Raw genomic sequence first — 10590 nt, 5'->3', positions numbered from 1 at the left:
ACACACACACACACACACACACACACACACACACACACACTCACACATTTTAATGCCAACACTCAAATGAACACAAATGCATCCCACATACTGTGCAAACACACATACAGTAGCTTCCAACGCCTCACCACATCGTATGTATGGCATGTATATATGTCTCATTCATACACACACCCAAGACAGCACTGGGGCTGCAGAGAAAGTGTTATATCCACAACTCAAGCAGTTAAAAGGAAATTCTGGTATCGTACAACTTCCTGTCAGTGATAATTGTACTCACTAAGGAGATCTGGAAACGCAGCAACATTGCTAATGTACAACAGGGCAAGAAACACAAGCAGTCCGACAATCACGCAGGTTTTTAACAATTCCCCAGATTACACAAAGCCATTTGGAGGAGATAACAAAGGCAAATCGTAAAATGATTACCATAATGTCTGCATAGTACCAGACATCATCACACTTACTGTACTTACAGTTCATGCAGCGTGCGATTCTTACCAAAGTTTTGGGTATACTCACTTTCAGTTTTACTTCCAAATACAGCAGTACAGATAATCTGGATAATCTGGATAGACTGTTAGACTGTAACTAATGATTATTTTCATTTTCGCTTAATCTGTTGATTATTTTTAGGGTTAATTCACTGATGTTATTTATTGCCCTCCCTCCCCAAAAATGCTTGTTTTATGTGACCAATATAAAAAAATACAAAGATAATCACTTTACAATAATGTAAAACAACAGCTTGAACGCATGATTAATCATTATCAAACTGACTGTAGGGCTATAAATAATTATTATATTCACTAATTGTTAATATTTCAATTGGGGTGGCATGGTGGTGCTGTTACCTCAGAAGAAGGTCAGGGGGTTCAACAAGCCTTGGTCGCATGTTCTCCCCATGTCTGTGTGGGTTCTCTCCAGGTGCTTCCTCCCACAGTCCAAGACATGCGTAGGTTAACTGGCGACTCTAAATTGCCCTTAGATGTGAGTACAATTGTGAATATTGGTTTGTCTCTACGTGCTGGCCCTGCGATGGACCAGCGACCTGTCCAGGGTGTACCCCATCCCGCCTTTTGCCCAATGTCACATGACCCTGGCCATGGGATAAGCAGTTGATGATTAGTGAGTGAGTTAGTAAAATGTAAAATATTTTCCAGATGAATCTATTAGAATGTAATGTAATGTAATTAAAATGTCAGGGTGTAGTGTCAATAAGTCATGTCAGTTATTTATTTTGTCTGACCAACAGTCCAAAAAACACTGATTTTCAGTCTACTATCAAACAAGCATAGCAAAAAAAAAACCTCACATTTGAGAAGATGGAACTGGAGAATGTTTAGCGTTTTTGCTTCTAAAATGGTTCAAGTGATCAGTTGATATTCAAAATATCTGCTTATTATTTTTTTGTCCATCGACTAATCGATTAATAGTTTCAGCACTAGCTTGTTTGTAGCCATTTTGATTGCCTGACCACTTGTGTTTCCTGCTCTCTCAGACTTGTAATTGTGTTCCCTAATGTGATCACTTTGTTGTCTGCATGTTATCATAAATGATCGAAAATTATGTGCAAAACTACAAACAACCTAAGTTATGAATTTTTCCTTTTAAAGGAGTATTGAAGGTTGTAGTATTCTATCTCAATCAATGAAACAATGGAGCTAGAAAGAGATTTACCAGTGTATCTATGCATGCTTCGTATCCCTCCCGCTTATTCTGGTTGTTTGATGAAACAGTGTATTAATTCGTTTTTGTTTACATGTAGCCCTCCCAAACTCCTCCGATATGCGTCCCAGCTAATTAGTTGCTTGCACTAAAAGAGGACATAATATTATCATATTAGCTTGTTGGCTAAGCAGCTATTTCATGTGTGTGATGTACTGTATTTACATGTGGATATCACACCCGCAAAATAAACAGGTAGGATTACTTCTAATCCCAGAGCCATCATCTACAGTGTTTCTCTATCTAGGGCGCTTTCCCTAACCACTGCGCATGCACGCACACACACACACAAAAAAAAACACACACTCTTTACTTCTTGACAACCGCTGTTGCTGTGTTCTCTCCTGTTTCCTGGTCTCTCACTTCTCCCTAACCCTGAGTGAAAGGGGCAGGGAGGAAGTCAAATGGTTGATGTGTGAATGCCAATAAACTGATGTCTCTCACTCTTCTTCCCTGCCCTTGCAATTCCCAAGTGAAGACCCCCTTTGCTTGTATAATGGCACCTGCGGTCCTTTTTCCATTTTCCCATCCACCTTCCTCAAGAGAGAGACTTATTGAAAGAGTGAGAGATATGTAAGGGATGGGATGGAATTGCACTTGCGGAGAGGGTGGTTTACAGTCATAGCAAGAGAAAGAGAAAATAAAGAGACGGACGGGAGTGTGAGATGTGTGTTTGATAGCACCTGTATTCGCTTTTCTGCCTCCCTTGTTCCCAGCGGACGCCTGTCACCATGGACTCACTGGACTGTTTTATCGCTCTCCCATGGCTCTCCCCTTCTTCTCCCCCTCTCTCCACCGGCTCTCTTTTCTCCGTGTTTCTTTATCTCTCCCAGGGTCTTTTAAAGATGTGTGTGTGTATGTGTGTGTGTGTGTGTGTGTGTGTGTGTGTGTTTGTGCGCGTGCAAGTGTGGGTGGCTGTGTATCTGCCTATGTGTGGTGCTCATGTCTGAAAATGAGGAGGTGAATTCTTAAGAGCATAAAGGAATGTGAGCTGGAGACAAAATAAGTATTGTTTAGCGGAGAGCGTTTCATCTATGCGAGCCAACTCTTCTCTGTTTGGTAATATTTTTGGATTCAAAACTGTTCTGCACGGCTGGATATGACCCAGCAGACATTATCTGATAAAACTCTAATTTCTTCTCAGACCCTTAAGCACAACTTTTCCAACTCAAAGATAAGAGTGTTGTTAAAAAAAAGAAAGAGAATGAACCAGGTTTGGGGGTGTAGACACATGGTGATTGCAATCAGCTAATTAGCTTAGCTTGATTTTCAGAACATCTGTGATGGATTTTCCATCACAACATCATTTTATCAAGATAATGTTTGGGGGAAAAGGTGGTAATGAGCATTAAAAAGTGTGGACTACAACTTTGCAAATGTAGTTTTTATTTAACAGCTTCTGTCTTTTTACCTTTGTTGTGTCTGCATGGGAATGTCACATTTGCATTGCTAACATTTTTTTGTTGTTGATTTAACAACATGATAAATGAAACGCCACTGCATTCACACTGTTGCATCCCACTGACTGCTGTCTTCAGTAGTTATGGTGTTGCAATGTAATTTGTATTATGACTTGATATGCATTAACTTTCACAATATCATAAGTGACAGAAGTTGATATAAAGTGTTAGCATCACTTCATCCATGTGACCTCTGTGTTTCTACTACTGTCCCAGGCTATGGTGGAGACTGTGAATAATTTGCTGCAGCCACGAGCCCAGTCAGCGTGGAGAGAGCTGCCCACCAGCGAGCAGCTGCACTCGGCCACTCTGCTCCTCGACACCGTGGAGACTGGGGCTTTTATGTTAGCTGACAACCTCCTCAAGACTGACACTGTGCAGGAGACCACTGAAAACATCCGTGAGTAGATTTTTTTTTTGTTCCGTCCCATCCTCCAAACTCAGTTGGACACTGCAACTGTCAAGGAGCCTGATGAGATATGCCCTTGAGCAAGGCACTTAACATGCATTTGCTCTGATGAAGCTGCACAGTGGGCAAGTGTTGAAGGTTGTGGCTGCACTGGGCATGTCTATTGAATTGTAGCAGTGCGAAGTGTGGCTCGGCTGGAACAAAAGCACCCTGCGTGGTAGCTCTCAGTTATCGGTGTGTGAGAGAATGGGTGAATGAGCAGAAAAAACCTTCTAAAGCTGTTTAGATAAAAGCTCCATATAAATGTAGCCATTTAAATTTTGTTGACTTTACCCAGATGGAATGTAATATTTTTGTTTTGTTTATTTGACATTTCATTTTCAAATACAATGACATAGTTACAATGCACAACTGAAAAAGCATCAAAGATATCACAAAAAAAGTCACAGAACGTGTTTCCGTTGTGGTCCTGTGGCGTTATTTGCGTGTGCGAGCATGTGTGCGTGTGTGTACTTGCGTGTAGAGAAAGTAGAGTATGGCATAAGCGGCATATAAAAGCAAAAAAACACATCAATATACAAAAAATATTCACAATGGGCATTAACAGGCATTATTCTGACAACCCGCTGAAGTACATGCTTCCTTTTATTTTTAAACTGGTCAATTAAATGAGCTACATACAACCCTGCTGACACAACTGTCTTCACAGGATTAGGATATCTAAAAGCCAGTGTTTCAGTTTTGCCACAAACATGATGGGTTTCTGTTTAGCCGTTATTCCAATCCTGGACACCAGAGTATCTGAGAGAACTTTAACCATCTGGCTACTGATTCAGCATCAGACTTGCTGCACTAGACCTGGAGTTGTGCCTGTGAGTCTCTCTGACCTTAATAAGTAATATTGAGCCACACCATGACAATGGAGGGAAGAATTTCTAGAACATGCTGTAATTTGAGCAGAAATATGGTTCTTAGATTTCATTTTTTTTCTTCTACAGATCTCAGAACCAGCACGGACTGCTAAAGATCTAAGAATATGATGTAATATCATAGTAAGAGGTGACGCTGACAGCAGGCATTACTGAACCCGCCGCCTCAGATCTATATTTTAAAGAAACAAAGTGTCAAACTTCAAAGTTCGTCCAAAAATAACATCATCATTTGCATGTGCGATTACACACACAGAGGTTCTGTACATGCGAATGGACACGAGTAGACATGAATGGAAGTAGAGCAGAATAATGCTTTTGAAAGAAACATATGCAAGACTAGGTTGTAGTTTGTGCGCATTAATCTGGGCTGCAAGGTGAACTAAACAGCACCAGGACCCTACTGTCACTGGCTATACAATTGCCTGATTGCATAAGCTACAGTAAAATTCTTCAATGAGCAAAAGTCAAACAGTACAAAAATATGAAATACTTTAATAATCAAGCAGTTGGCTAATGTTTGAATGCAGTTGGCTAATGTTTGTAGCCAACAATACCTTGGTAAAAATCTTGCATATTAAATACATATATTAAACATCACTATAATACTGTATAAAGCATTGGGTTTTCATATATTTGTGGAATAAAATGCATTTGTTGATGTTGCAGGGTATTTTCAAATGGCTGCCCCCAAATTTTTAAGTAACAGATTTAAGTAACAGAAATTCAGACTGACTCGTGAGTGTAAAATATTTAATAATTTCTGTTTGTGCTACTTGATAAGCCACTCTGTCCAATTAATAATTTGTGTGCATGAATAAACACAACATGAAACAGAGCAGAAATCTGTTCTCCCATAATAAACATTAAAGCGATCATGAGCAGAAGATAACCATGTTATTTTCATGTATCTCAGTCTAAAATCTAAATAAAACTGTTTAAAAGAGAAGTAGCTCATTTCGCCACAATGTGACAATGTTTGCTGTTTATTTTTCACAGCAGCAGCATGTGTGCAGCTTGCAGGCAAGACTGACCAGCAGGAGTACAAAAGAACTACTGAAACCGCATCCAATTCCATCTCGAAATTGTATGATAAAGAGCGGCAGGGGCAAATGTAATGAATACAGTAACATAATCATATGACTTTGAGGGAGTGTATTGAGTAATTTCACAACACTTGTACTAAAACACAGCCTGTAGCCTGCCATCTGACTTGGTTGGTCTGTCCCTGACTGGATGCATCACAATAACCTGCAACTTCTGGTCCTACTCTTACAATACATAAAGCTATCAGTGAGTAGGTTATTTAGGCTTAAACTATTATGAGTGAAAAAATTGCTATTTTGTGGCAAAATATTGAAACCTTTACCTTTAATAGCTCTCTGGCTCCATAAGCATCCATAGAGAAGCAAAAAAGGAAAAAAGACTACATATATTAACAGCTTAACGAGCCTGCTTTATTATGTAGAGGAGGCTTTTAAAGCTGTCAAAGAGAGGTCATGATGAAGAGTTCCAGGTTGTTATGTGAGAAGCTTTAAAGGGTCAAGTCCACAGACATCCATCCTCATCTAACAGAATGCAGGGTAAAAAAAACACACTACAACAACTGGCCTTGAGGCCTCTGAGGCAGGGATACATTGTTTGCCAGAGACAATAATTTTTATTTATTTATTTTTGCCGTATTTCCTTCCCTCCACTTGTAGGCGGAATTGACAAAGCAGAACAAAGCTAGTTATTATGGCGTTGTGCACATCACTCTCCTCTACTCTCTCTTTCTCCTCCCTCCATCATCTCTTCTCATATTCTCTCACTGATCCTCTCATCACTGGGCCATGGAATAAGGCAGAAATGCTGGAGAGCGAAAACCCTCTTTGCCTTTCATGCCTTTAGAGGATGATGATGTATCTGTGAGCCATCGTTTCATCTGCACCCAGACCAGCGAGTTGCACTCACTTATGTTTCCCTTGATTATCCTCCTGTTTACTCCCCTTTTGATTTGATATTTCAAAATTTCCTACACATCATCTCCCCATTACTTGGATTCACTGGGCTTGTGTGTTGCTCAGTCGGAGATGAAAATTCACAGAGGGAGGAGCAGGAGAAGAAGAGAAAACAGAGGATGATGAGTAAAGAGGAAGACGGGATGAGTGCATGCTTGAGGGTGATGGTTGTGGTGGAATGTCAGATGATGCTCCGAGGGTTTTTTTTGTTCACTTTCACATCAGTAAGCAATGAAATCAACGCCATTTAAATCACACGATGTGGAGATACCATTACTGCTTCATTTTTTTTTTTTATCACAGACGGACAGTAGAGACAGATTCCACAATTTCAAGTTGTACAATATGACTCTGTCTTGTTCTCACTTGAATTTAAGTACAACATTTCATTCCCAACAACTGCCATCCTACACAATTTCACCTTACATAATTTCAGATTTGTATCTCCTCCAATTTTTTCTCTCGTCCTGAATGCACCACATAAATATGGTTACATAAACAGTCATCAAGATGTAGGCTACCACATCTCAGAAGAACTTAAAACAGGAAATCATCTTTTTGTGGAAAATTTTGTCTCCGCATTCCTCTCCTTTTTGTGCTGTTAATCTTCCCTCCCAGCTAATCCAGTGGGCAGATCCACCGTGATTATCTCTTCCCTTTATTCATAACTGGCCCAATGCTGCCTCTCATCTCTCTTTTTCTTCTTCTTCCATCCTCACTTCTCTCTCTCTCCGTCTCCTCCCTCTCTACTCTCCTCATTGCACTTTTTAAGGCCCCACCACCCTCCCTTTTTTAACAAATCTTTCAGAGTGAGCGACAGGAATAAATTATTTGAATGACGCATTTTAAAGAAGCCAATGCAGTTACTGTAGGTGATATTATCGTGTTAGATTGTGTGTGTGACAATGCACCGCAGTATTAGGCAGATGAATAAATGGTGTTATTATTAGAACCAAAACAGTGATTTGAAGGGATAACACAGCGGTAACAGCGTGCGCGTGTGATAACGATAATGAACAAGTGTGTTTCTTAGGAGGAGGATTGTCATGACAAGGATGCTTTAATTAGATTAGACTCAGCGTGTTTTGATACCCTGCTGCTGTATGTGGGTGTGGATGTCTGTACATGCGTGTGTGTGGGTGGGTTGGTGTGTTAATGTGTGTATTTGTGTACATAGCTTGAATATTTAGTTTGGCTCTTGTGCAAGTGAAGAACACTTAACCAGTGTTTCTCTTTCTTTCTGCCAGTATTTCCATATCAGCGTCTGTGTTTATGTCTGCCTGCCTCCCTCTGCCTCCATTTCCTCTCTCCCAGACCTTAGTATCTCTTGCCTTTGTGCCCCTATCCATTGTACTCTGCGAGAGAACATAGTCTTCGTTCCGCCTATCACCACTCTAGTCCCCCCTGCCCCAAAGTATCTGCTTATTTCTCATCTCTCATCCATTCTGCTCCTCTGACTACCCTCTTTATTTTTATCCAGCACTTCTCCCTGACCTCCTCAACTTCCTTTCCTTTCACCCTCATCTCCCACACCACCTCCTCTTCCACTCACATTTCCATCTGAGCATGTCCTTGTGTTGTTTATTTTATCAAGGAGCGGATTTTTAACCATGAAAACATCTAAATCACCATATCACTCAGAAGCACAAGATAGCGATACACCAAAGGCATAATTAGCCCTTAATTAGAAACTTTATCTAATACATTACACGGCTGTAATCGAGAGTGTGCTAACGAACCTGGATGGTGAAATTAGATTCCCACAATACAAGAGAGAGGTTGGATTATCTACCTTGATGTGTTGTCCAGTTGCCTGGAGACTCTGTTGCCTTTTTAGTTATAAAGATCCAAGTTTTTTCACTTTGATGAGTGTCAACTTTTTTCATTTTCTTTGTTTAGAAGAAACTGCTTCAGGATTCGTGCCTGTGTTCTGCTGTGAAGCACTTAGTGAGAAAACATGGTTATTACAAGAGCCTGCAAAACAAGCCCGATGTCTATGCTTTGACTTGACATTAGGTATGTTTGTGTGTTCCAGAGCTGGAAGTGGCCAGGCTGAGCACAGATGGGAACCTAGCAGATCTGACATTCCCTCAGTCAGAACTACATGGAAACTCCATCCAGCTGTCAGCGAGCACTCTCAAGCAGCACGGCAGAAACGGTAGAAGAGAAATCTCACATTCTCTCTCCCTCTCACTCTCACTATGAGGTCTCTGACCCCTCTCTCTTCTCTCTGTTGTAGCATGTCTAAACTAGCTATTTTAATAAATTTATGAGAATTAATACCCAATTATGAATTTTAATATTCAAAAATACATTAATCCATAAAAAGCTCTCGTTTCGAAAAAGAACAGGCACCACCGGAGTTGTTATTATCCTAGAGTCTCCGGACCTAGGTAGATTTTAATAATTATACAATTATTCACCAGTGATCAGTTAGTTAATAATCGCTCAATTATCTTAAATCAATCAGTCAGTCTCATATCTAAAGGGTCAATTCTCTTGGCAGGGACGTGGAAATAGGCAACACACACTTTTCTTGATTACAGTGAATTTATTAACTAACTAAAGTGATATAAAAGGGTGGTTAAATACAGGGAAAATAAACAATGGCTAAACAATGAGAATGGAGGTTCGATTGTGGGAAGCATTTGACTCATACGGCAGAGGAGAACTACTGAAAGTAAGCTATGACTTTAGTTAAAAAGACAATATTAACACTATGGGACCCCCCTCACCACAGAATGTTTTGTTGGTCTTACTGCTTGTCGGCGGCCTGCTTTGGCCTGTTGCACGGGTCCCACGCTAGCTGCCCAATCCTGGCTTTTTGCTAGGGATTCTCCGGGGTTCTCCGTGTCTGATTGAAGAAAAAACCTCTAGGGTTGTGCCGTCCTCCGTCTGGCAATTCAGCTGTTTTCAGGTTTCCTTCGTTGCCGCTGGCGAGACCACGTGGCTTGGTCTGACCTCGGTGAAGTTGGCTCAACGAAAAAAGCTTAAAAAGGGAACTTGGTCGTTCCTGAATTAGACCAGTGTAACTTAACGGACTGATAACTTTAACAAAACAAAAGAAAGAAAGAAAATAAAACAAGTAAAGTTGCTGTTAAACGAGGAAAAAAATCGATGTTGCGGCACTTAGCGTGTGTAGCTTCAAGCGAAACAAAGACTTTGTTGCGCTGGTCGAATTCTTACGGCGTTGCCGGGAGAGGCATGCCGGACACGTGCCAAAGCGTCCAGAGAGCAGAGAAGAGAAGAAGAGAAGAGAGCGGGCGACGTCGTGTGTCGCTCTTTTGTGGTCTGGGGCGTGGTTCCCCCAGGGGGCGTTTCCGGTTTCCCTAGGGACTGTCTTTCTAAACTTTTAATGTCTATAAAAGAAAAGAAAATCTATTTGCGCGTATTATAATCCAATATTTTCCACAATCAAACCTCACTGGTCAAACAGTTGTACCGTTCTAAGTTAAGCATTTGGTAAAAAGGAAAACAACTGTCAAATTATTGGTCATGATAAATGAGTGACATTTATACATTAACGGCATTTCCGACGATGGTATGTAATACTTATTTCGTCCACTTGGGGGAGCTCAGGTTACATGAGGCAAGCTTAGATTAATCCAAACAATCTTTCCTTAGGAACTGGGGAATTTAGTTATTTAGCCTTAAATTCAAGCCGGCAATTAATAGAGTATAGAATGACATTTCTTTATTATCATTTCTAAAGGAATTGTGTGAGAAAGTATTATGAACAAGCATTGGTTACACATAAGATGAAGGAGTGTCCTTAATAATATGCAATAATATCAACAACAGATAGCAACAACATGGTAACATAACTACTCAAATAAAGGCAAACGTAATCAAGTAACTAAAAGATTTAATTAAACAGTTAATGCTTTGAGTCTTTGGAGACTGCAATCTTTGTTTACATAAAGTTCAGGCTGTCCTGGGTTTTGTCACACTTAGGCGTGAAGGGGGTATCCCTTTGATGGGGTAAATACACAAAGAGCAAGGTTGGTTGCCATGGTTACATGTGTGTGTGTGTGTGTGTGTGTGGGGGGGGGGGGGGGGGTTTA

The 10590-nt window shown here is 40.5% G+C and overlaps 1 protein-coding gene across 8 annotated transcripts in view; it reads left to right on the top strand.

The window, feature by feature from the left end:
• The window catches only part of adgrl3.1 (adhesion G protein-coupled receptor L3.1), a 90771-nt gene that overhangs the window by 56101 nt on the left and 24080 nt on the right, over positions 1-10590 (top strand). For all 8 annotated transcript variants that reach the window (XM_046046985.1, XM_046046984.1, XM_046046980.1 and 5 more), the window contains 2 exons: positions 3405-3588; positions 8562-8684. In XM_046046985.1, coding sequence (XP_045902941.1) covers positions 3405-3588; positions 8562-8684 — 307 coding nt within the window. The remainder of the gene's footprint in view (positions 1-3404; positions 3589-8561; positions 8685-10590) is intronic.

Source organism: Micropterus dolomieu, linkage group LG04 (assembly GCF_021292245.1).
Source record: "Micropterus dolomieu isolate WLL.071019.BEF.003 ecotype Adirondacks linkage group LG04, ASM2129224v1, whole genome shotgun sequence".
Lineage (NCBI taxonomy): Eukaryota > Metazoa > Chordata > Actinopteri > Centrarchiformes > Centrarchidae > Micropterus > Micropterus dolomieu.
Note: the sequence above shows the minus strand (reverse complement) of the source record. Positions and strands in the feature narration are given on the sequence as shown.